The 26778-nt window shown below is 59.5% G+C and overlaps 1 protein-coding gene across 2 annotated transcripts in view; it reads right to left on the bottom strand.

Moving 5' to 3' along the window:
* Positions 1-375: 375 nt before the first annotated feature.
* PTPRN2 (protein tyrosine phosphatase receptor type N2) overlaps positions 376-26778 on the bottom strand; it is a 479830-nt gene continuing 453427 nt past the window's right edge. For both annotated transcript variants that reach the window (XM_070423558.1, XM_070423559.1), the window contains 6 exons: positions 20823-20942; positions 19525-19691; positions 13315-13368; positions 11086-11150; positions 3021-3094; positions 376-1856 (listed from right to left, as the gene is read on the bottom strand). In XM_070423558.1, the coding sequence (XP_070279659.1) occupies positions 1785-1856; positions 3021-3094; positions 11086-11150; positions 13315-13368; positions 19525-19691; positions 20823-20942 (552 nt within the window). In that variant the 3' untranslated portion in view covers positions 376-1784. The remainder of the gene's footprint in view (positions 1857-3020; positions 3095-11085; positions 11151-13314; positions 13369-19524; positions 19692-20822; positions 20943-26778) is intronic.

The raw sequence follows: 26778 nt of genomic DNA, 5'->3' as shown, positions 1-26778 counted from the left end.
GTCGGGAGCAGATTCTTCAGGAGTGACCACCCACATCTGGATGGACACCAGGCCCTCAACTCCATGGGCGCTGCTCAGGAATCACTGAAATCCCGATCAGCCCGCTCTGCCGCCTCCCCTCTCACTGGCAGCCAGTCCGCAGGCCCTGGTCGGGGTGCACACGGCCCAGCACGTTGGCCTGTGAGCTGGAGGCGCATTGCTGTGGTCCGTCCTGGGCTCGCTGGGCCAGCGGTTCTGGTGGGACCTCCTCGCCCAGGACTGAGGCGGGGAGGGGGCACCTGCCCGGGCCCCACATGCTAGACACGTGTGGTCTCTGCAGCCTGAGCCCACGCCAGGAACGGACGGATGGGTAAGAAAACTGCTCTCATCCCCAAGTAGAGACCATTGCGTGTGGAAGCGGCACTTTAATGCGGCTCAATTGGATGAATACACCCCCCACAGCGCAGGTGCCCTGGGAACCTCAGAAGCTGGAGTTACAGCCGGTATATGCTTCCTTATGTTCAGCTAAGTTAGCCTCTGTGAATCGTGTAGATTTCCAGATAGAGAAATAGCTCTGGGGAAATTACAGCGAGTTTACAGCACACGCACACACGACAACATTAAAGACACAAACGATATTTTGGCATCTTTCTCCCATTCGGCAGGTCACTTTCTCGAGTCTCGTGGCATCTGCTGGGGCTGGAGCCGGGCAGGTGCGGGAGGGGACGGGGCCACACTGCCCCTTTGCACCCAACCCCAGGATGACACTTGCGCGTGCAGCCGCCATTCTCAGACCTGGCTGTCCTGTTAATGACTCGATTCTTCTCTCTCCGGCACGGGGGTAGTCAGGCTGCCACTCACGGCCATGTTGGCAAACCTGCGCCACCTCCAGCGGCTGGTCTGTGATAGCAGTGGCCAACCTCAGCGGCCGGGTCCGACCTGCTCTGCTCTCACGTAGAGGAGAGGGGTGGGGGGGAGGCGCGGTCTCTGGACGCCAGCAGCTCCAGGGCGCCTGTGAGAGGGGCGCTGACGGGACGTGGGCTCTTTGGGAACCTCGCGAGGGCCCCACGCCCGAGCGGTTCCCCTGATGTAGGCTTTCCCGCAGGAAAGTGTTCGTCGGTGTCTGCTGTGTGTAAACCCGTTTCCACAGCTGAAAACGCTCCCAAGGTTGGGGCTCACCTAGGACCTTGCCGAGGAGACCTGTCTCCCCCTGCGTGGCTGGGAAGTGCTTGCCCCTGGGGCCCTGCCCCCCGCAGCGGGGAGGGTGGTGGCGGTGAGCAGTGCTCAGGGGAGGGCAGCCGCCCAGAGCAGGAAAGATGCTCGGACAATTTTGTTATTATTGGTCCCAAAGCTGCAGAAGGTCACCAGTTCTGTCCATCTCGCTCCTGACAGGCCCCGGTCTCCCTCGGAGGAGCCTCCTAATGACAAGCGGCACCTGTTCTGTGCCTGGTGGCCCCCCCGCCCCCCCGCGGCCGATGACCTGGGAAGTTACAGGTCACAAGCCGACTCCCAGGAGCACACATACGTGAGCTGCAGTAGAAACACAATAGTATTTGCGACTGAGAGTGAGAACTGAGCTTTAAGGAAAATGGAATTCTTGTCAAGACGGTGAGGATAGATGGACAGGTTGCCCCCCAAACCGGACGATCCCACAAACCTCTCTTCATTATTATTTAATTGAACAAAAATACACATTTTTAACTGCTAAGCTGTAGTGACTATGGGATTATTACTGGGCAGTTACACTGGAGACACTTAATCGACGCCGTGCCTCCCCGCGGGCTGGCGGCCGGGCTGCGGGCCGCTCACTGGGGAAGGGCCTTGAGGATGGCGTTGACCTCCTCGGCCACCGCTGTCAGCGCGAACTCGAACTGCGCCTGTGGGGAGAGGGGGCGTGAGTCACAGGCAGGTCCTCTGAGGGGGACGGACAGTCGCAGCGACGACCGTTGGGGATCCGGCCCTCAGCCCCTGGAAGGCAGTTACCCCAGCTTCAGGAATCAGCCAACCCCCTACCCTACCCTTGACCCCTGCCCTGGGATGACCTGAGCTGAGGCATGGGGAGGTTTGAAGGGCACTTGTACATGATATGTATCATTTCTGCAATGTTTTCCCAGGTGTAAAATAGTTTCAAAATAAAATTTATAATTTTAAATAAAAAATGTCTTTTTAAGAAACTTCAAGTATGTGTTGAACTCCGCATACTTGCTATGGGTCACATAAGACCCCGGCCGCTCTGCCGGTCCTGGCGGAGGCGTTTGCAGTGACCTTCCGGGGAGGGACTCCGTCGTCCTCTCTCCCCTCCAGCTCAAACACTGCAGGGTCCCGTTTAACCCTCTAACAGTCAGAGAGAGGACCAAGGGGCCACGCTCGCTTCGCGGGGGAACGAAAGGCCGGAGGCGACGGTCCCCTGGTCCCAGGACTGGGCCGCCCGGCTCCAGGCACCACCTGCCCGCATCTCGGCAGCTGATGTCACAGCAGCACGTTTACAACCAGGTCCTGAGGGTGGGCAGGCAGCGTGGAGAGGCTTCTCTCGGGGCGTGAGCCTCCTGTGGGCACCAGGAGCGAGAGCGGCGGACACACCCAGCAAGAGAGGCCGCTGTGTGACTCAGGCAGCGGCGTGGGGCGGGCGTGGGCTGTGGTTGGAGGGTTATTTGTGGGATGCATTTCACCTGGTTCTAGTCCTGGTTCCCCTGAGGCAACGTGGTCTTGTCTGCACCCCCGATGCTGCCAACTCGGCCAGTTCGGTGAGTGTGCCCACGAGCTATTTAGGGGTGCACGGAGACCCCAGTGCACCCTGAGACACTCCGTGGCCCCGTCCCAGAGCTGTGGCTGTGGGAGCTGGGAATTGGGACTGGGCAGAGCCTGGAAAGCTCCCCTCCAGGGTGGGGGGCTAGCTCTGACCTCTTTCTATAAAAACGTGATGTCTCCCCAACTCCCCAACTTCTGGGGCCTAGACAGTCCGGCGGCGGGTGGGCTGTGCCGAGCCGCCTCCTCCCTCCTCTGGGGGCCCCTGGGCCCCGCGCCCACAGCCCGGGGAGTACCTTGGTCTGGACCATGCCTGGCCTCTGGTCCCTCAGGTGCTCCAGGGTGGCTGCGATGTCGATCTCTTTAGCGCCTGCAAGACACCAATTGGCCGAGTTCAGATGGGAAAATCCCGGAGATAGATCATCGCTCGGCCTCTCTCCGGCGCCCACGTCCCTCCGGGCTAGGCGCCCGGCTATGAGGGCCACGCTCACCCTCCGCAGGCGGGCGCAGCCGGGACACAGCCGGCGGTGTCCAATCCCGGAATTGCGGGACCTGGGCTGAAGAATCCCACCTACGCCAGCCATCGCCACAGATACAAAATGCATCTCCAAGAACATCCCAAATCGTAGACATTACGTGCAGCCTTCGTTTCTTGATGCAAAGGTTTTTATGTAGAGAAATGAAAAACCAGACCCGTCACATTCATCTTGTTATTGGCCTGTAAATGTCGGTGTCCCCGTGTTGAGAGAAGGCACAGGGCGGCCGGGGTTTCCCCGGGGCCTCCTCCCGGCAGCGTCCGCCCCGGGTCCGCGGCGGCTTTTGTGGAGGCCACGTTGGCGTGCCAGCCTCAGCATGACACGCGCCGCACCCTGTGCTGTTCTGCGCTCGGTCCTCTGGGGGCCCCAGCACACGGGCCCCACTTCCTGCAGCTCAGGGCTCGGAGGCTGCAGCCGTGCGGGGCACGCACAGCGTGGCGGGAATCGGGAGCAGGTGGCGCTGCCCAAGGGCTTGGACCCCACGCAATCCCCCCGCAGCATTTCTACTCGTGCCCGCCCGTCCCTCTGGTTACAGCCTGTCCGCACACGGTGGCCGGCCCATCGGGACTGACCACCCAGGCGGAGGGGCCAGTCCCTGCGGACGTGGAGGAGAGGCCCCGAGGGGCAGCCCACTCACTCCTCAGACACGGACTCAGCAGACTGAGCTGCACCCTTTCCATGGCCCTGCCCCATCCTCCCTGAGTCCCAGGTTCAAGGTCTTTTCGGGGCAACTGAGCCGCGGTGCCCTTGTCTGAGCGGCAGCAGTGAGAAAGAAAGGTGGGGGGGGGGGGGCTCGAGGGTCCAGGAGAAATACGTTCCACCCCAGGGAGGGCAGACCCGGAGGCCAGGATCCTCGCGGAACCTGCCCGCGGCCTGCCCAGACCCCTGTCCGGTCCCCAAGTGGGGACAACGGGGCGCAGGCCTCCCGGGCTGTGGGGACAGTGTGGGCGTGGCATGAGCTCTCGGTGACAGAGGCGTGGGTGTGGGGACACCATGCATCCCACCCACTCGGACGCCGGCGCCTTCACAGGAGGAGAGCCCCTTGGGACAGCGGGCGCCCCAGGAGCTGGGAGGAGCTCATCCCAGCAGAACAGCCCGCGGCTCCTCGTGGCCCCGGCAGCTGGTGGGTGTCTGGGAGGTGCCGGCCACGGCGGGATTTAAACACCGTCCGACACAGACGCGTGAGCTGCAACCAAAGGGGGAGACCGCCAAGAGGGAAGCCTCCCGGCACCACCGAGAGCCGGGGGTGCAATCTGCCTCCGCATCTCCCCATGGCCACCCCCCCACAGCCACCCCCCCCTACAGCCACCCCCCACCACGGCCACCCCCCCGCACGGCCACCCCCCCACGGCCACCCCCCCTACAGCCACCCCCCCCTACAGCCACCCCCCACCACGGCCACCCCCCACCACGGCCACCCCCCCACGGCCACCCCCCCTACAGCCACCCCCCCCTACAGCCACCCCCCACCACGGCCACCCCCCACCACGGCCACCCCCCCTACAGCCACCCCCCCCTACAGCCACCCCCCCACAGCCACCCCCCCCTCACAGCCACCCCCCCTACAGCCACCCCCCCTACAGCCACCCCCCACCACGGCCACCCCCCTGCCACAGCCACCCCTTCACAGCCACTTCCCCCTACAGCCACCCCCCCGCCACAGCCCCCCATGGCCACCCCTCCAGCCACCCCCTCACAGCCACCCCCCCCACACTGCCACCCCTCCAGCCACCTCCCCACCACAGCCACCCCTCTAGCCACCCCCCACAGCCACTCCCCCCCCACAGCCACTCCCCCCCCACAGCCACCCCCCACCACGGCCACCTCTCCAGCCACCTCCCCACAGCCACCCCCCTGCCACAGCCACCCCCTCACAGCCACTCCCCCTCACAGCCACCCCCCCCGCCACAGCCCCCACGGCCACCTCTCCAGCCACCCCCCCACGGCCACCTCTGGCCATCCCCTGCCACAGCTCCCCCGCCACGCCTGTAATCGAAGGAACAATGATGCGCAGAAACCCGCTGCTCTTAGAACAAGTTCTGAGTCAGAGGTGGCGTTGCGAGTGAGGGGGCCAGAGCTGTGTGCCTGTCCCTCACCCAAGGACATATATACATTTTAATATATTTTTATTGATTTCAGAGAGGAAAGGAGAGGGAGAGAGATAGAAACATCAATGATGAGAGAATCATTGGCTGCCTCCTGCACGCCCCCCACTGGGGGTCGAGCCTGCAATTCGGGCATGTGCTCCGACCAGGAATCAAACCCTGACCTCTTGGTTCATAGGTTGATGCTCAACCACTGGGCCACACTGGCCGTCGTGAGAATATTTTTTCTATTGACTTTTAGAGAGAGTACAAGGGAGGGAGAGAGAGACTTCGATGTGAGAGAGACACAGCCATTGGTTGGTTTCCAAACGTGCCCCACCCGGGACCAGGGATTGAGCCTGCAACCCAGGTACCTGGCCTTGACTGGGAATTGAACCTGAGACCCTGCAGTGTGCAGGCTGATGCCCCCCCACCCCCCCCACCCCCCAGCTCCGGGCCAGGGAAGGCCACAGCGGCTCTTAGCTCGTTAACCACGGAAGAGCACACCTGAGAAGAGCGTTAGCATTGAAACGATTGCTTACGCAGTGGTTCTCAACCTTGGCTGCACATGAGAATCACCTGGGAATCGTTTTAAAATCCTGATTTCTGGGCCGCATCCTCCGGAAATTCTGTTTCTTTGTTACTAATGTTGTGGCCCCACCCATAACAAAGAAACAGAATTTCCCGAGGATGCGGCCCAGAAATCAGGATTTTCAAAAGATTCCCAGGTGATTCTCGTGCAGCGGAGGTGAGAACCGCTGGCTTGCAGTCACTGAGGCGGAGGGACCCCGGTGCTGTCAGCTTTGCTCCGATTTTGCTTGGAGCTCGCTGCTGGCTGAGCACAAGGCGAGATTCCCCTCCTCTGTCTGTCCACGGCCGTCCGCACGCACGGCGGGCCTCGCTCGCGCTCACAGGACCTTCATCAGCGCAGGCACCTTGTGAGGCGCTCGGTCCTTCTCTCCGACCTGAAAGGCCGTGTCCTGTGCAGGAGGGAGGGCCGCGAGGGCGCCGGGGAGCTCTCCCGACCACAGCCCCCCAACTGGACCCTGCGGAGGACCAGGCGGCGGTGGGAGAGCTCACGCCCCGAGGCCGGACGGCGGCCCCTGGCGCGGCGCCTGTGAGTGAGGGACTGGGCTTCGCCATGTTGCCCGCATGTCCGGGCTGCAGCGCAGCGGCTGACGCGCGGTGTAGACGTCCAGGCGCAGGGCAGGGCAGCGGGCGGGGCCCTGCAGGCGGGCTCACTAGCTCCACCCTCTCTGCTGCCGTGGCTCCCAAAGCCTGGCCCATCTGCGGCCTTGGCCTGCTATTGAAGTCAACATCTATGCCTGGCCCACATGTGGCTCGGCGGATAGGGCGTTGGCCTTCGGACTGAAGGGTCCTGGGTTCTATCCCGGTCAAGGGCACATACCTTGGTTGCAGGCTCCTCCCCGGCCCCAGTACTGGTTGGGGCTCGTGCAGGAGGCAATCAATTGATGTGTTTCTGTCACATGGATGTTTCTGTCTGTCCTTCTCCCTTCCACTCTCCCTAAAAATTAATGGAGGACTGCCCTCGGTGAGGTTAACAACACAGAACGATAGTTAACATCTAGCCCGGCTGCTGCCTTAGTGGTCAGAGCTTCGGCCCAAACACCAGGGTCATGGCTTCCCTTCCCAGCCAAGGGCACGGACCTGGGTGGCAGGTTCGATCCCTGGTCCCAGTTGGGGTGCAGGTGAGAGGCAACCAATCACTGTGTCTCTCACATCTCTCTCTCTCTCTCTCTTTCTCTTTCTCTCCCCCTCCCTCCCTCCTTCCCTTTCACTCTCTCTAAAAATCAATGGAAACATATCTTTGGTTGAGGACTAACAACCACAACAAATGAGCCAAGGACCTGAACAGATGTCTCTCCACAGAAGACACCCAAATGGCCAACAAGCACTCGGGGAGCGCTCAGCGCCCCGCCCGCAGGAAGCACAGTCTGAGCACAGCGAGCTCGGCCCTCGCGCCCCAGGAGAGGGACTGGGGAGAACAGAGCAGTGCACGCGGGCGGGGAGGGGAGAGCCGGGGCCTCCTGCACAGTGGGTGGGAATGTAAAATGGTGAAACAGGACGGGGCTTCCTCAAACAGTTACACACAGGGTTTTCCTGCGACGCAGTAATTCCACTCCTGGGTAGACACCACAGGAGAAGCAGACACCTAAAGAGATGTTTGCACGGTCTCGTTCCCAGCAGCCAGGAGGTGGAGGCCGCCCGGGGTCCCCTGGCAGGGGGGTCCGTCCACACAGTGGGGTATGATTTGGCCTTAAAAAGGAAGGGCAGCCCTGACCAGTTTGGCTCAGTGGATAGAGCGTCGGCCTGCGGACTCAAGGGTCCCGGGTTCCATTCCGGTCAAGGGCATGTACCTTGGTTGCGGGCACAGCCCCAGTAGGGGGTGTGCAGGAGGCAGCTGATTGGTGTTTCTCTCTCATCGATGTTTCTAACTCTCTATCCCTCTCCCTTCCTCTCTATAAAAAATCAATAAAATATATTTTCTTTCAAAAAAAGGAAGGGCATTCTGTCCCAGGCCATGGGGGCGGCTGAGGACATGACTGAATGACGTCAGCCCGGCTCGGCGGACGAGCACTGCGCGGTCCCACTCACACGAGGGAGCTGGAGGCGTCAGGCCCACAGAGGCGGAAAGGGGGTGGGGACCAGCCATCCCCCCAGGAGGGGCAGCGGGGGCAGAGAAGAGCGGGCAGAGAGGGGAGGGAGCTGGGCGGAGGCTGTGTGGGCCCGCACGCCCGCTCCCTCCACACGGCAGCATCACCCCGGCAGCCTAAGCTTAAACGGAAACTGGCTCATTCACACCCTGAAGGAAATTCCAGTCCCTGGGCCCCTGCCAGCAAAGAAACTGCCTCCCCACCACCTTTGGGCTGCTGGCACCCAGAGAGCGGCGGGGGGTGGGGGGGGTGGGGGTGAGGGGTGGCCCTGGGTGAACGGAGGGCAGTGCTCCCTGAGTGACCCACAGGCGAGATCTTTAGGAAGCTCCACTACTGTCCATTATTTGAAAACACACACACACACACACACACACACACACACACGCACGCACACCAGCCCTGTTGAAACAGAACAAAGCAAACCCCTGCGTACAGAGGGCCCCGGCGACACAGCCTGGCAGCCGCTGCTGAGAGGCATTGCTGCACGTGGGTGAGTCTCCAGGACAGAGGAACACGCTCCCTGACACAGGTCCCGGTCCGACATTAATGCAGAGTTAGAAACGTGTCCGCAGCCACGAAATAATGGTGCCGCAGGCTCCCTGCTGGTGCGGATTCTCCCGCCACAACCTGTGCGACCCTGAGCTATTCCTCGCTTCCAGCTGCTCATGAAGGAGACAGCGATTCCCAGTTTATTTCCCAAATGCCCCCAAAGGAGCCTTAATCCCCGGGCCGCCAGCCCGGCGAAGGCCGAGCCAGGGCCGGACGCCGGCTGGTGCGGGAGGCTCTGCAAAGGCATTCTTTGGTCCTCGTGCAATTCATTCTTTTAGAAAAGGACACGGGAAGAAAGGTTTCGCGTCCAGGCTTTGGGCCTTTGATCATTTGATGAACGGGGTCTGCGGGCCTCTAGCGTCTCAGGGAGACAAAGGCGCCAGCCGGGCCTGCGTCAGAACAAAACCCAGAGGCCAGGCAGTGTGGCCCTGGGAAAGGCCCTGGGCTCGGGGGGGCCCTGCCCTTTGATCTCTCCCGAGACCCCGGCTGCCTGGTCAGGGGGTTTGACACCACAGGCCCAGGCAGAGGGGGCAGGTCAGGAACAGGATGGGGGAGGGAATTCAGGAGCGGCCCAGCTGGGCCCATTGTGGGAGCCGCCCACACTTGGGTGGGTCTGACCTTGCTGTGGTTCCGCGGCAGTGAAGACAAGGCCAGCCCTACCCGGGGCTTCTCTGTGCAGCAGACCTGCGCCCCTCAAACCCAGGCTCTCCCCACAAATACTGAGACCTCGCCAGCCAAGTCCCACGGTCGGCAACTTCCCTCGGACCAGCCAGGCTCCGTGTGATGCAGCCGTGTGCCCCGCGGGTCTGTGTCCCCATCTCACAAACACAGCGGCATCTCCTCACGCCAGTGACTGTTCTTCCGAAGTAGCTGGTTAAGAGAAGGCAGACCCAGGCCCGAGGCGGACGGGGGAGGGGCGACGACCGGGAAGGAGCAGGGCCTCATCGAGCGCTGAGTCCTAGGCTGCAGGTTCCCAGCACAAGACGCGTCTGGTGGGACTCAGCGGCACTGGCGGCAGGAGCGAGCCCCTCCCCTGAAGGCCGGGCTGTGTGATGGTCCAGGCCCGTGGCCGGCAAACTGCGGCTCGGGAGCCACATGCGGCTGTTTGGCCCCTTGAGTGTGGCTCTTCCACAAAATACCACGTGCAGGCACACACGTACAGTGCGATTGAAACTTCGTGGCCCGTGCACAGAAGTCGGTATTTTGTGGAAGAGCCACACTCAAGGGGCCAAAGAGCCGCATGTGGCTCCCGAGCCGCAGTTTGCCGACCACTGGTCTAGACTCCAGGATGAAAGTGCTGCCACACGCAGGCGAGAGCAGGTTCTGTGCCAGTTGCTTGCTTGCTGCCAGCCGAGCTCGCTCAAGGTTGAAGTAACATTTGCTGGTGAAAACCAGTTCCATTCTCCCCAGCGGCGGCAGGGCGCTGGGCAACTTACTCAAGCCAGCCAGTCCTCATACTAAAAACAATAAGCTACGATTCTGTCTCCCCACCTCTATCTTGGGCTAAAAATGTGTTCCATTTACTTTTTTAACCAGAAAAAAAATGGAGAAAGGAAAATGCCTAATTGAGAGTTGCTGGCCCCTGTGTGACACGTGTAGACATTCATCTCTGTAATCAGAATCTGGGCAACGGATGCAGGGATGTTCAGGGAGGTGGGAGGCTTGACAGACATACGTGCGCATGCATGCATATGTGTGAATGCGGGTGTGAGTGCATGGATGTGTGACCGCGTGCATATGTGTGCACATGTGCACGTGCATGTGTGTGTACATGAGTGTGAGTGCATGCATGGGTACACATGTGTGTAAGTGCATTGTGTGAGTGTGTGTGCACACACACGTGTTGCGATAGAACGGTTTATCCACGGGGAAAAGAGACCATAGTGTCACCATCTCAGTGTCCTTCCCGAGCTGCCTGGGATCTTGCTGGGGCCACAGGATGGTGGCCTCCAGGCACGGCTGGGAAACGCTGGTCAGAGAATTGAGACAAGCCCTCCCGCAGGCCCCCGGTTTGCGCTGGTGCGGCCCTGTCAGCACCGACCCCGTGAGGGTGAGCGCTGGCTCCTAGGGAGACACCCCATTTGTCCAGGAGACGCCCGCACATCTCCCCTGGCATGGAAGCGGGTGCAGAGCTTTGCGGGAAATAAGTGGTTTAGTGTGACGATCTCGCCACCAAAGGTCTGTGACTCTAGAATGTTCCTGCAAATACAGCTCATAATAGGGATGGTTTGGGCAGAACCTGAAGGCCGCTCTGAGCCGCTGCAGCTCTAGGGGACCGAGGCCGCCTGTGCCTGCTCTGCAATGCTCCCCAGCGCCCCCTGTGCGCCAACCCCAGTGTCCACCCCACGGACACCAGGGACAAAGGAGGAGCTCAGGAATCACGGCGCTCGCTGCAAACAGCTTCACACGACTCAGAAAAGGGACAACACGGCTCATCTTCCCAGGCCTCTGGGAGTGTAGCACCAGGTTGCCATAGCAACGCATCCCGCTCCAAGTCCCGGCTAAGCGGAGCCTTACCTTTGGCCATCTTGTTGAGTACCATGTCGATCAGGATGTAGGTGCCGCTCCTGCCCGAGCCATCGCTGTTGACAGAAGGAGAGAGGTGAGAACGCCACCTGTCCTGGTCCCCCCCACACCAGCCAAGCCAACACCAGCCACTTCCTCCTGTGCTTGGGAGGGGAGGGGAGGGCTCTGAGGGGAAATGGGGGAGGAGGAATCACAGGGTGGGAGGGGGAGGACAAAGAGCAGAAGGAGGAGGAGGAGGAGGAAGAGGAGGGAGAGGAGAGGGGAGGAGGAGAATGAAGAAGAAGAGAAGGAGGAGGAGGAGGAGGAGGAGGAGGAGGGAGAGGATGGAGAAGAGGAGGAGGAGGGGAGGGGGGAGGAGGGGGAAGGGGGAGGAGAAGGAGGCAGGGGGGAGGAGGGGGAGGGGGAGAGGGGGCAGGAAGCAGGAAGCAGGAAGCGACGTGGATTAGCCAATGTGCCTGTGTAGATTCGTTCCTCAAAGAGGGGGTAAATTTTGTCTAGAAGAACGAATAAAGGGTCAGGCAATGCATTTGTGTGCAGGGCGAATGCCCTGAGCTCTGACACAGCCTCGCGGCAGATGCCGGTCCTGGCATCAGGTGGAGGTGGTGGCCCCACCGCACATGACACTGGGGCTCCTGGCAGAGGGGGACAGCCTCGTCCTCCTCACATTTCCGCTCACCCCCTCCTCACCCCCAGCAACCATCGGACAATTTACACCCGGACCAGGCGGGAACATGTTTGAATGGTGCCTCACAACAGCACACGGAGGAACATGGGATGCCAGACCCCACCCTCTCCTCTCAGGCCACGCAGGACCACTCCTGTCCCAGGCACGTGCCACCCTGAGCGGCTTCAAACGCAGGATTTACATGGATACTCCTGGCAAAACCACGGCGACTTTAAGGAAAAGACCTGAGGAGTTCCATGACTAAAGGAGAAATCATGTTCTTGGTCTCAGGTTAGAATGGCAGGATCCCAGGAGTCACCGTGAGCCGGTAGCAAGGCCCACTGCGTTTGGCTTTGACGTGTTTCCTCAAACAAATGGTTGAAAAAGCTGCGGCTGGGAAGGTGACTCGTCCCCCTGCACTCCCCCCGGCCTCCCTCCAGGGACCTTCCTGCCGGGTCTGCTCCCTTCTCTTCTACACAAACTTCACATGAGTGTGTTAGCTCTACCACCAACCCTCCAACCAACCGCTGCCTGGCTCGGGCCACGTGGGTAAAGTGGTCCGTTCTTGGCTTTGAGGAAACCAGATTGTCTCTGCTCTCTTCCTCTCCTCCCAGACCAACAGAGACCCAGACACAGACAGAAAGACACAGAGACACACAGGCTCACACAGACACACACAAACACATGCACAGACCCACACACACAGACCCGCACACAGACATACACAGACACACACAGACACTCACAGACACACATAGACACACACAGACACATAGACACACACACAGACATACACAGACACACACACACACAGACACATAGACACACAGAGACTCACAGACATACACAGACACTCACAGACACACACAGACACTCGCAGACACACATAGACACACACACACACACAGACACAGGCATGCACAGAAATAGACACATGCATCACGCATCATGCACACACACACATGTGCACACACAGGTCTTGACAGGCGTGGTGTTTGATGCTGAGACGCGTCTCCTGGCGGAAAGGCGCCTCCAAGGTCATTGCAGGAAGTGGTGTGGCTCCTGCCGAGGCAGGTGGCTGCATCCTCCCAGCTCTCACCAGTGGGCATGGCCTGCAGAAGGGCCCGAGCCTAGAATTTCCACCTAAAGGCCGGGCTCACGCCGGGAGCCGCAGTGGACACTCCTGTGCCATCACAGGTTCTGTCCTGCTCACAACCGCCCTGTGCTCCTCACGTTGGCACCAGGTTCCAGCTCGGCCAAGACAGTGCGACAGATCGGAAACGCCGCCCCCGGCTGCCATGTGGTGGCTCCACGGGGGTTAAGAAAACCCCGTGGCGACAGACTAGTGCCCAGCTCAGTGGCTCGCCACGTGCGCGCACACGGTATTGGGCCCCACGGCACGGCTGCACGGAGCTGAGGGAGGCGCGTCTCTCTCTGGTCTCGTGACCTGCACCAGGTGGACGTGACTGTGAAGCCACCAGAAAGCTCGACCCTGTCTTTGCAGTTGGTTGGGGAGTAGCAGACGCTGGGTAACCCACGCGAAAGGTTGTACTTGCCTGCAGTGAACAATTATTGGACAAGAGCGGCCTTTGTAGCACTTGTTTACTTTTCTGAAATAAAAAGAGACAGGAATTACAGTTACGCACTGCGACGTCTCCGCCGCGTTAGCCAAACCACCACTAAACCAAAGCAGACACACCGCAGCTGGGACGCCCGTCTGCGGCAGCTTGAAGAACTCGAAATCACACACACATTTTCAAAGGCTTCTTTTTCTTTTAATATTCAGTGATAAACAGCGTTAGAAACCGCCAAACAGTTCTTGCACGTTCCCTTGTTCCTTTCCCCTTTACACGCATGAACTCAAGGCCTCAGGTCGAGGGGCAGCAGCGCCGCCACCGGGGCCCTTTCTCTCGTTCCTACAGTTAATCGCACCTTTTTAAAAACTGTGATGGGTGCCCAGACTACTCCCTGAATGTGTGAGTTCTGTAATATCTGCTCAAAATCCCTTACAATCTAGACATCATGTCGGAACGGAACACTATTATTCTGTCTCCGACAGCGCCTTACAGGGCTTTGGAAATGTGGCTCTGAAAGGGTGTCTAATGATGGAGAAACCGCAACTGCATTCAAGACAAGCCTTCCCTGTAGAGAGCCCCTGGGACGGCACATGGGCATTTCTTTAATAAACTGTCAGCTGAATCCAGGGCGGTAGGCATCTTGGATATGCATCTTGCCAAAAAGGCAGAAGTGTTCTCAGCTTGACCTTCATTTCTGCCCAGGTGCGTGGGAGTGGGTTTTATTATGTAAATCTAGCCAAGCACCAGGAATGAATAGGACTCGGGCCCATCTAAGAATGCACATAATCTCCTTTGTCTTGACCTTTGGTGAAACTTCCTGGTATTGGGGTATAAAATAAACACGCTGGGTGCTGGGTCCCTGTCTCTCCATCAGAAGAGGGCAGCGGTCCCACCGGCCCCAGCTTTTCCTTCCGTCTCTGTGTCTGTCTCTTCCTTTCATTTTCTCAATCTCCAGCCGCCCCTACTCAGGACCCGGACCGCTCTCTAGCCGCGCTGGACGCAGAAAAGAGAGAACCCTCCATGCTTCCCATTTCAATAAATTTGGGGATGTTCGGAAACAACTTCATTGTGCAGATTTTAGGTCAGAATTTATGAAAACCAACAAGAAGCATAGATTGAGATTTTATAACTACATCAAGACAGAGGCTCATCTGAAATTCACTGTGCAAACTCCAAAATTGTTTAAGCCAGTGAGACAAGCCAGCCTGTTTAGAAAGGGCATGAAACTGCTCAGTGGATGGCTCTGAATGAAGAAAAAGAGGAAAGAGGCGGGTCTGGGTCCTGGAAGGAACGGCGAGGGTGTGTCTGGAACTTGTGCCGCAGGGGACCTGAGGCAAAGGTGGAAAAGAATAACCGGCCAGTCTTGTTCCTCGTCCTGAAACGGGAACGTGTCACGCTTCTTTGCTTGCTGGCTTAGGGAGAAACAGTGGCTCAGTTGAGTGGGCGTCGTCCCTGCACCGGAAGATTGCCAGCTCGATTCCCGGTCAGGGCACATGCCTGGGTTGTGGGTTTGATCCCAACTAGGGGACGTAGGGGATGAACAGGAGGCAGCCAATCGATGGTTCTCTTTCACAACACATTGATCTCTCTCTCTCCCCCTCTCTTGTCCTCTCTCTCTAAAAATCAATAAAAGTTTTAATGAACTGGCTGCTCTGGTACAAACCCAACAAGCTGAGAGGACAGGATCGGGGGACGGCGGTGACCGGTTCATGACAAAACCTTGGTTAACCTTGTGCAGCCTGAGCATCGTGCTGTGTTTTCCTGCCTCCTTTAGGGAGGGAACAGACGGGGTAGTACTCAGGGAGGCTGACAGCCCTGAACGCACAAGATGCGCCCTGCACAGGCCATGCACCCACCCGCTCTGGGCAGTTTGGGACTTGGCTGCTGCCTCTGAACACGCTGTTTAAAGCTGCAGGCCCTCCAAAGGTGGCCTAACAATGAGGAGCCTCAGGAACGCAGGTCAACAAGCTGCCCAGTGTCCCCAGGGCCACATCTCCATTTCTGCCGGAACCTCCTTGCTCTGGGTGTACATTGCAAGGTTACCTCGGGAGTGGTGGGGAAGTCAAGGTGAATGCATTAAAACCCACAGCACACGCGAGCCAGATGCCTTAGGGCAGTGATGGCGAACCTATGACACGCGAACTCATTTTTTTGGTTGATTTTTCTTTGTTAAATGACATTTAAGTATATAAAATAAATACCAAAAATATAAGTTTTTTTTCCCTATGGTTGCAAATATCAAAAAATTTCTATATGTGACACGGCACCAGAGTTAAGTTAGGGTTTTTCAAAATGCTGACATGCCGAGCTCAAAAGGTTCGCCATCACTGCCTTAGGGTCTTGGCCCTTTGAGAGTAAAGCAGGTGGAAAGGAGATCCACTCATTTCTCCTGAACCTCCCATTTTTTACTCGAGATGCAAAGGCAACGTGAGCATCACCGCTAGCAAACCGATGCCAGACCTTGTACCCCAAGGGTGAGTACGTGTGTTTGTGCAGGTGTGTGCCCGTATACAAGCACGTTTGTCCACCCATGTGTGTGCATGTTTGCAAATGGGCGCACACACGTCTGTGCGACACACATGATTGCGCACACACACGTCTGTGCTTGCACACACACGTGTATGCACGTACACACACATGTGCAGGCCTGTGTGTGCACACACACGTATCCATTCATGTGTGCATGTTTGTCCACCATGCTCATGTGCATTTGTGCATGTGCGTGTTGGTACATGTGTTGTATTTGTACATGTATGTGCATGCACTGTGCCTGTGTGCGTGTGCAGAATCAAGCAAGCTCAGTGGTTGGGCACAATTAGGTGGCACTATTTCTACAGGTCTTCAATGTTCAAACAGAAGGTTTTACTGGAAATTTCTCTGTCTCTGGCTGTTTCCCTTTCCCTTCTCAGCTGCTGGCTCAGCTGTACACCCTCCTCGCTCCATAGCCTAGGCCCATTTGTAAGGACTACACTCAACATTTCCACGGTCACACACTAGTCAGTCACAGGCTTTGGTCATTTTTTCTGATGGGCCCAAGCACAAAACATGGACACTGAAAAAAGAAATAAATATAACCAGATGTCCTTCCTTAAACTGGGGGTTCAGAAAACGTGGGTGTGGGGTGTCGCTGCACAGCACCCCTTTACGGCTGGTCAGCACATTGGCAAACGTAGCCAGAAAACCTCCCTGGCTCCTGGGGCTCAACGTGCTCTCCCGTCTTCGCTTTGTGATACACTTGAGGTGTTTCCGCCAACGCGTGCTGGCTGCCCGCTCAGCAGCACCTTCGGAAGGTCTCGTTGTAATTGTAACATCCCTCCAGCCGCCCGTGCTAAGCCTATGGACAAAGGGCCAGGAGACGCCAGTGCAAGTACAAGGTGCTGCTATGCTGTGGAATTTTATTGACAAAGAATCAGGTCCTTGGTTTATTATGAAGTAAAACACCACAACAGAAGAGCAACAACATCGCGCAGTCAACAGAAGCGTTCATCTGGTCGACCCAAGACAAGGCAGAGTATCTGCCAAGATGAGCCACGTGAGGCCGCCTCCTTTTATGCCATCAGAACCAAGTGTCAGTGAGCGAGGCCGCACATGGAGACACAGGAGGGCTTCTCGGAGGAAGGGTTAGTGATACAAACCAACCCTCGGTCCCTGAGCGGCAAGGAACAGCAAGCAAGGTCAGAGGTCGTTAGAGGCTCAGAAAGGGTCCCCACACTGCCCTGCAGTAGAGTCACAGTTTCCAATGATCACTTTTGTGACTATGCAACTGGGCTCATATTACTAGCTGCAACGCCACAAAAATGACACCGGCCACCGCTAATGAGCTGGCAAAGTAAGGGTTTGTCCAGTTTACAGCGAGCAGCGTGAGGGAGCGCACGTGCCGGAGAGAAGGGAGAGGCGTCAGAGCCAAGCCCTCGCCTGTGACGCCACTGACCTCTGAGCCGAGCAGCTTCCCTCTAAGGTGCAAATATGCCCCTCTGGGCTCCGGAGGTACTCAGTGACACCTCACGGCACCTGCCTGGCGCCTTGGCGTGAGCTGCCTGCTATTCCCGGGAAGGGAACACCTTGCTGTGTGGGGGTGGCCAGAGTCTCCAGCCGCCTTCCGGAGCCTGGGCTGTGGGTGCTGTTTACTAATCTGCACAGAGAATCACACAGCCTCCATTGGGTGTCGGCCAACGCCCGAGGGTGCGCTTGGTCACACTGATCTTCTGGTGCCTACGGATGGCGACCTCAGCGGGCCTGTGGTGCAGACAACGAGGGCAGCCCGGGCAGCTTTCCATTCTCACGAGGCTTCAAAACCGTGTGTGGGCGTGTGCTCCCTTCCGTGTGACCAACTTCTGCTCAAGCCTGAGCACCCAGCACCGGAGAGAGGGAATTTGGAGAGTCCAACCTTTCAGTCTTCCTTCCTGACAGAAAGTGCAGACGGCGGGCTGTGTGGTTAATTCCATATGTAGACACGGACACAGAAATAGGCCCATATGCACATATGAACACACAGGACGGACACAGGTGATGGGAGTGGGCTCCCCTCTCTGCAGCCACACCCACCGGCCAGGACTGTCCACTGTCTGAGGACCCCAGGTAAGATTTTGGATAGCCTGTCTTTAGACATAAGTCCCTGTTAAGAAGATGTCTGTGATGGCTGGGGAGGAAGGCTGCGTGGCCACCGTGTCAGTGTTTGGGGCTCGCAGTGTCCCGCCCCCGCAGGAGGGGACGGGGCAGCGGACGCTGGGTGCACCTGTGGCCATGCTTACGAGGAAACGCACATCTCGCCTCCAGCTCTCACAAGCTACAGGGTCCAAAGAGCTAGTCACAGGAAGACATTTATTTTTCCAAAGTGGACTAAAAGGCAAGAGAAATAGTAGCACCAGAACCTAAGAATCTGTTAACACACGAATCAAGGAATCTGGGTGTAGCCTGAGGCTGGGAAGCCACCCGGGACTGTGTGATGCCGGCCACACCCTCTTGCTGGTCAGTTATCTGACTTCCTTGGGAGGCAGGAGGCCAGCGGATGAGCACCTGAGGTTCTGCAAACCTGTGGACTTAGTGACCCATGGTGCTCAACCTCATCTTCCCTGTCGTTGTTGTTCATTTACCACCGTTACAGAGCCAATGCTCACCTATTCTTGTCATCACATTTGATGCACAAGGAACCTTTGTCTTAAATTTTGCTTTTTTTTTTTGCATCGTCAACATCTTCCTGCCGGAGGGATGGAACCTCACATTCCTCCCAGCGGTTCAATTAGTGCACATTCAAGCAAGACAGCCCACTGGGTGACTAGAGCATGAACAAAAGCCTGGATGTTTTAAAACTGTCAGTTTCAAAATTGCACTGAAAACACACAGTCACGTGCTGACGGTACCCCGGTGTCCCGCCAAGGCGACCCATTTTAGAAGCCGGGCCCACGCTTGCTTGCGAAGCCGTCAGATCCAACCAGACAAGTGTCCACACTAAGAGGCAGGCTTTATGCCCGAGAGCCTGAGGTGGAGACTCCAGGGCCTCCATCGCGTGGAGGAGGAGCATGCGCGCAGCCGGGAGCAGGGCTGACGAGACCACAGTGACTGCGACGGCCAGGCACCAGGCACCGGAGGGTCGCTTTGCAAATTATATAACTGTCTGACCACAATGCTGTACACACGAAACTAACAAAAACAACGCTGAATGTCAGCTGTAATTAAGAAACCACCGCCCGGCCGGCGTGGCTCAGTGGTTCAGCATCAACCTATGAATTAGGAGGTCACGGTTCAATTCCTGGTCAGGGCACGTGCCCGGGTTGTGGGCTCAATCCCCAGTGTGGGGTGTGCAGGAGGCAGCCCATCAATGATTCTCTCTCATCACTGATGTTTCCATCTCTCTCCCTCTCCCTCCCCCTCCCTCCCTCTCTGAAATCAATAAAAAGATTAAATAAACAAAATTCTAAAAAAACCCCTAAAAAACAGAAAAACCATTTTTCCCTACAATTCTAAGATACCAAGTCCCCCCTCACGATTTCACACCTGAGATAAGAAAGCCTCTTGTAATTAATAGACTTAACATAATCCTTCCTCTGCCGTCTCTCCTACATAAAATGCACTTATAATCTGTGCGTATCAAAGGGAGGGGCCGCCTCACAGCGGGCGGTGTGCGGCCCAGGCAGCCTGCCCTCGGCCTCGGCGCAGGAGCGCGCTGCCCCGCGGGGCCCCGGGCCCTACCTGCGGAAGTCCAGGAGGGACCGCGTGGAGGACGGCACGCCCTGGTCATACCAGCTCAGGAAGTGGAACTGGGTCACGGTGCGTGTCTCGTTGGTCTGCAGGTTCTTCAGGTAGAAGCTCCGTACGAGGAAGTCGTCGCACCAGATGTGCTCAGAGACCAGGTTCACCTGTGGGACAGCGGGGGTGGGGGGTGGGGGGGAGGCAGATGTCGGCGACACAGAGACCGCGCGGCCCACAGACCAGGGCCCTCTGTCTCGATTTCATCCTGGTTGGTACAAAAAGTAACACTGGCTGTTGGTTTTTGATGTCATAGAGGGCGTAATGCTCAAACAACTGGAAAAATGTGTTACAATCCACAACCATCCCAGGGTTTGTCTTTTGTATTTTTAAATCATACAAGCCTTCTAGAAAAAAATCACCATTTGAACAGAAAGGCCAGTGGGTCCACGTGGCAGGTGGCATCCCCGGGCCTGAAGGAGCCGAGGCCCCGGCCCTGGGGCCTGCTGGGGCTGACGCCCTCGGTGACCAGGAGCCACGAGGGAGAGCCAGGGTTCATCTCTCTGCTTCCGACATGGCTCCCCCGGGACCGAGCACTCTGAGTTCAATGCAAGGCAGAGCCAAGGGAGGGCCTGACTTAGCTGCCCAAGTTTACGGCTCCGTCCCGGTCCCGGACGTGGGCTGGAAATCCAGGAAGAGAAGTGCGCTCGCCGGCATGTCCCCCTCGAATATAAAGGCGGACAGGGCGGTAGGTACCCTGGTGCGGGGGGTCAGGGAGCAATGAGAGCCATGGCAGGTCTGTCTAGAAGCGGATCCTACAGCCTCGCCCAGCCCGGATGCGCACAGCACCCATGAGGCCACTTCCTCGTCCTCGCTGTCTGCATTTTAGAACTTCAACCGTGAGAGCCATGTCATTCACACCAGGTCCCAGTCCAAGTCCCAGCCCCAGCCCCAGTCCCAGCCCCAGTCCCAGCCCAAGTCCCAGCCTCAGTCCCAGCCCCAGCCCCAGTCCCAGCCCCAGTCCCAGCCCCAGTCCCAGTCCCAGCCCCAGCCCCAGTCCCAGTCCCAGCCCCAGTCCCAGTCCCAGCCCCAGCCCCAGCCCCAGTCCCAGTCCCAGCCCCAGCCCCAGCCCCAGCCCCAGCCCCAGTCCCAGCCCCAGTCCCAGGGTCCGAGTCCCAGGGCGCAGCCTGTTGGAGGCCTGAGTGTCACTGACCACGGGGCCAAGGGGACACCTGGCCCAGGGGCTGGCCCCTGTGGGGACCTGGCTGCAGGTGCGGCCTCAGGGGGACGGTGGCCGGTACCTCGTAGATGTGGTAGAGGTTGGAGCCCTCGTCAGGCCAGTAGTGGTAGCACTGCCGGACGCCGTTCTCTGCCAGCGGGGTCAGCATGACGACGACCACGCAGCCGCTCTCCCACACCATCTGCAGAGGGAAGGCCAGGTTACGCGCCCCCAGGACCTGAGCCGTGTCATCGACACATGCTCTGTGCTCGCGGCTCTGAGCCCGAGTTCAGGTTCTGCACGTTCCATGAACTAGTGAAAGAACCGGCGAATCTGTGCCTAAAGCCCCCTCAGTTCTCGGGGGGCCGTGCGATGCCCAGTTTTGCTCTTTGAAGGAAACTTCCCACCAAGAGACACAGACCCCGCCGGGGCCTGGCCCTGCTGAGCGGAGGGAACGGCGCGCCCTCCCACAGCAGCTGGGTGGGCGGCACGCCCGTTCTTCAGGGTGGCCCCGATTCCGTGTGACGCGAGAAGCCACGTCTCACCACGGGAATCCCACACTCGCCCGAGGTCAGCAATGCTGCTGCAATAGAAACGCACTCGGAACGGATCTGATAATTCCCAACGGCCGCCTTCAAACAGCCCCGGGACCCAGCAAACACACGAACACACACAGCACACGGCAAAATCGCCAAAGACGCACCCCCAGCCCAATCTCAGGGTGGGGTGGGGAGCGGGCACCGGGCGTGAGGGGAAGCAGACACCCAGCTGCCGGGTCCCCGGCCCCGGGCCCGTCTCTGCGTCTGATCCCAGCGGGGCCCCCCAACCCCATTCCTGCAGCGGCCACGCTCAGCTCGTACACAGACTCAGACGTAAGCTGAGCAGGGGAGTGTCTGCCTGTTTTAAATACCCCATAACTATCCAATTAAGATCTTGTTACTTAAAACATCCACAAATCCCAAATATAAAAGGCTTTCTCTTCATGATATTATCACCCCCCCCCCCCCAACTATAATCTAAAAATCAGGCCAGCTGGCATGGCTCATTGGCTCAGCGTCGACCTAGGAACCAGGAGGTCACGGTTCGATTCCCAGGCAGGGCACATGCCTGGTTGCCGGCTCCATCCCCAGTGTGGGGCGTGCAGGGGGCAGCCGGTCATTGATTCTCACCATTGATGTTTCTCTCTCTCCCTCTCCCTTCCTCTCTGAAATCAATAAAAATATACTTACAAGAACACAAATAAAAATCAGACACCGCATGATGTTCTCCTCTTTTAGTACTGATTTATGTTCCTACGTGACGGTGATGTCAACACTCGCGGGCACTCCGTGTGCCGTTCATGTTGGAGTTTAATGGAACCTGCAGGCGAGTCACACTGCGGCCCACACACGGCCGCGTGCACATGTGGCCACGCGGTGGGGCCCGCGACACACCCGGCGACCGGCCTTGGCGAGGTGGAGGTCCCTGAAGCCATTGCGGAAACCAGGAGAAACGCAGGGTTATGAGCGTAATCAACACGCAACGATCAAGGCGTAGCTGATCGCCCAGCGCTCGGCCGCCCCCAAGTGGCCCTGGGAAGGCCTCCCCTTGCTCAGGGATGCCGCGGGTGGGCGCGCCCACTCAGGGCCCAGCTCCCCGAAGGCAGCATAAGATGAAACCCAAGTGAAACTAATGGGAGCAGCGACCCCACGGCATCGCGGGGCATATTTCTTCTCAGGCCACTGTGTGCGCAGAGGGGAGCCACGGACGGACAGATGGCAGCCGGGGTGCCCTCAGCCAGCACCGTCGGGTAGGGTGCCCCCTTCAGCAGACACGGCGGCGTGGGTGCGGTGGGAGCGCAGGTCCTGTGAGAGTGCCGGAACCCCCGTCCTCACAGGTTCTCGGCTGCTGGAACACGATGGCCACAGCCTGTGCCCACGCCCCCCCCCCCCCCCCCGCCCCCTGCGCCCCGTCACGCATAGTGACAGGCAGAGAGAGGGAGCTTGTAGCAACACCTGCTCGGCAGAGGGGCACCTGCTGGAGGCCCAGCAGCCAGTGGAGGGGCGAACGGGCAGTGACTGGCACCCGCCCCCCCTGTGGGAAAAGGCACACGCTCCTGGTGCTCTGAGGGATGCGGACCCTCCCGCCCGTGCTGTCCCGGCACCTGGCGCGGCATGGGGTCCTGCTCCTGTGGGCCTGCGTCTGCAGCGGAGCTGGGATGTCCCAGAGGGGGACCAGGGAGACAGGGGGCACCTGCTGCTGAGACGGGGGAGGCCCGAGACACCACACCCTGCTCCCCGCTTCTCCCCCCTGCTCCCTGCTCCCCCACCCACACCCTGCTCCCTGCTCCCCCACCCACACCCTGCTCCCCCACCCACACCCTGCTCTGGGCTCCCCCACCCACACCCTGCTCCCTGCTCCCCCACCCACACCCTGCTCCGGGCTCCCCCACCCACACCCTGCTCCCTGCTCCCCCACCCACACCCTGCTCCCCCACCCACACCCTGCTCCGGGCTCCCCCACCCACACCCTGCTCCGGGCTCCCCCACCCACACCCTGCTCCCTGCTCCCCCACCCACACCCTGCTCCCCCACCCACACCCTGCTCTGGGCTCCCCCACCCACACCCTGCTCTGGGCTCCCCCACCCACACCCTGCTCCCTGCTCCCCCACCCACACCCTGCTCCCCCACCCACACCCTGCTCTGGGCTCCCCCACCCACACCCTGCTCCCTGCTCCCCCACCCACACCCTGCTCCCTGCTCCCCCACCCTGCTCCCTGCTCCCCCACCCACACCCTGCTCCCTGCTCCCCCACCCACACCCTGCTCCGGGCTCCCCCACCCACACCCTGCTACCCGCTTCCCCCCTGCTCCCTGCTCCCCCACCCACACTCTGCTCCGGGCTCCCCCACCCACACCCTGCTCCCTGCTCCCCCACCCACACCCTGCTCCCTGCTCCCCCACCCACACCCTGCTCTCCCACCCACACCCTGCTCCCCCACCCACACCCTGCTCCGGGCTCCCCCCTCACTGCTCCGGGCTCTGCCCCCTGTTCTGGTCTCCTCCCCCACTGCTCAGGGTTTCACCCCCCCCCTCACTGCTCTGGGCTCCCCCACCCACACCCTGCTCCGGCCCCCCTCCCCCTGCTCTGGGCTCCAGCCGCCACAGTGGGAGCTGGGACTTGTCTGTGGTTCCCTCCTGGGAACCCAGTACCTCGCGGGCTCATGGCCCACATTCCACCCTTAGACCGTCCTGGGGGAGTGTCAGCGGGAGGTTCACCGTGAGGCTGAGGCGGTTAGAGCAGTGGGGGAATGGAGGGCCTTCACCGCAGTCTTTTCTGAGCGCCAGGCATTGAGTGGCCAACCCCACGGAGCCCTGCTGGGAGGAATGATGCCCTGCGGCCCAGGCCTCCGCGCAGAACACCCCCAGCACCTGCCCCGGGCCTCCCGCCTCACGGCAGCCTCGTCTGCGCGTCCCCTGGCCTGTGCCCACTCGTTCCTTCCACACAAGAGCGCCCGCCCGCTCCTTGGAGACCACGCCACCCCGAGGCCGCATGGGGACTTGTGACAGTTGGCGCTCAGCTGAGACCCACACGCTCTTAAAGGGTCATCGACACTTTCTGTACAAAGGGCCGACCCGAGAGGGTGCCATCCCAGGCCGCCCGCCAGACGCCCGGATCTGCTTCCTGGATGGACACTCGCTTTGGTTTCTCAAGTGCGTGGACTCTTGCACGTGCTATGGCTGCGGGCACTGAGGTGAGGCCGTGATCTGCCCCGGCCTGGCACCCACCTCCCCCCTGCACTCAGCACCCCCCTTCCCTGGCATCCACCTCCCCCCTGCACCCAGCACCCCAGCACCCAGCACCCAGCACCCCCTTCCCTGGCACCCACCTCCCCCCTGCACCCAGCACCCCAGCACCCAGCACCCAGCACCCAGCACCCCCTTCCCTGGCACCCACCTCCCCCCTGCACCCAGCACCCAGCACCCAGCACCCCCCTTCCCGGCACCCACCTCCCCCCTGCACCCAGCACCCAGCACCCTCTTCCCCTGCACCCACCTCCCTCCTGCACCCAGCACCCAGCACCCCCTTCCCTGGCACCCACCTCCCCCCTGCACCCAGCACCCAGCACCCCCTTCCCTGGCACCCACCTCCCCCCTGCACCCAGCACCCAGCACCCAGCACCCAGCACCCCCCTTCCCGGCACCCACCTCCCCCCTGCACCCAGCACCCAGCACCCTCTTCCCCGGCACCCACCTCCCTCCTGTACCCAGCACCCCCCACATAACCCTCTTCCCCTGGCAGCCACCTCCCTTCCCCCCGGCACCCACCCCCCACCTGTCACCCCCATTCCCCCTTCCCCCAACAGCCGCCCCCGACCCCCAGCACCCGCCAGTCCGCCTCTCAGTGTCCAGCAGGGATGAGCCAGAGCCTGGCCCTGCAGACGCGCAGTCTGAGAAATGGTCAGGAGTCAGCTAGTGGGCCTATGAGCACGTGCCTGCCTCTCCCACAGGCTCGCCGAGGTCTCCACGCTTCCTGCGAGGCCTTAGAACCCCTGCTGCAGGGGACCCCTCACTGCACCAGGGACCCCCTCACTGCACCAGGGACCCCCTCACTGTGCCAGGGGACCCCTCACTGCGCCAGGGACCCCCTCACTGCGCCAGGGACCCCCTCACTGTGCCAGGGGACCCCCTCACTGCACCAGGGGACCCCCCTCACTGCACCAGGGACCCCCTCACTGCACCAGGGACCCCCTCACTGCGCCAGGGACCCCCTCACTGTGCCAGGGGACCCCCTCACTGCACCAGGGACCCCCTCACTGCACCAGGGACCCCCTCACTGCACCAGGGGAGGCTCTTACGCAGCTGCTGGTCCAGGGGGCGAGGCTAGAAGGGAAACTCCCTCCCGGTAGCGGCTCCGCACTCGTGGGCCTTCCTCCGTGAGCGGCTGTCCCAGGGCCGTGGGCGCCTCGGGCAGGTGCGAGCGGAGGAAGCTCAGTGTCCGGCCGGGGCAACTTGTCCTAGCGCCAAAGCTCGGGGTCCCGCGCCACGGCGTCGCGCTTGATCCACGGAACACGGGAGGGGCAGGGGCTTCCCTTTTTGCAGGATTTGCTCGCACAGTCGCTCACCTTGCCCACAAAGTAGGGACAGGTGCCTGCATGTGCAGACACTGACAAGGCAGGGGCTGGCGGCCGCCCCGGGCCTCTTCCCAGAACCCCTGTGAGGCCGGAGCACCCCCTCCTTCAGGCGGAGAGTCGGGGGGCTGACGGGAGGTGGGAAAGCATGTAGGCCATGGGGTGAGTGAGGGCTGATGGTTAGCCGATTCGCCTCTTACTTGCGGGCCCAAGGCAGAGAGGGTCAGAGACAGTGAGGGAAATGGAGGCGGGGACCCCGGTCCCCGACTTTGCTCTGAGTGGCTGATGTCAACATTCATTCTCAACGTCCGAGCCCCGCCCGGTGCTCAGGATCATAAGATTAAACAATAGATAAGAGACATTTTAATAAAATAAAACACTGATTAATTTTCTTTGTATTTCAAAAAATGAAATTGTAAAGTGGCTTTAAAAAGTGTCTTTAAAACATTAAATCTCTTGAAGGGATTTTTTTTCAGACTCAGTTTTGAAAACCTGATTGATCATAAACACATTAAAGGCACCTGGCTGGCGGTTCAGTGGTTAGAGCGTCGGCCGTAGCCTGGAGGGCTGTAGGTTCAATCCCGGCCCTGGTCTGGCGCGTGCGGGAGGCAACCGGCCACGTTGTCATTCTCACATGGATGCTTCCTCTCTCTCTCTCTCCCTCCCTCCCTCCCGCCCTTCCACTTTTCTCGAAAAAAACCCAAAAACAATGGAAAAAATATCCTTGGTGAGGATTACAAAAAATATATATCTTAAAGGCCCCCAATAAATTCTGAAATCATGTAACTTTTGACAAACCCTGTAAACAAGTTTGAATTGGCTTAATTGCACCCAAGGCGTTATCACAATCAAAGTAAGAGCTCACTTTCAGAAAAATAACTGATTAAAAATAAGTCACCTAGTTGAAAAAAGAGATAGAGGAAGACAT

The sequence above is a fragment of the Myotis yumanensis genome, unplaced genomic scaffold, assembly GCF_028538775.1.
Source record: "Myotis yumanensis isolate MYYU_CA2020_CCGP unplaced genomic scaffold, mMyoYum1.0.hap1 SCAF_9, whole genome shotgun sequence".
NCBI classification, from domain to species: Eukaryota; Metazoa; Chordata; class Mammalia; order Chiroptera; family Vespertilionidae; genus Myotis; species Myotis yumanensis.
The sequence above is the reverse complement of the archived record's forward strand: the minus strand, read 5'-3'. Positions and strand labels throughout refer to the sequence as shown.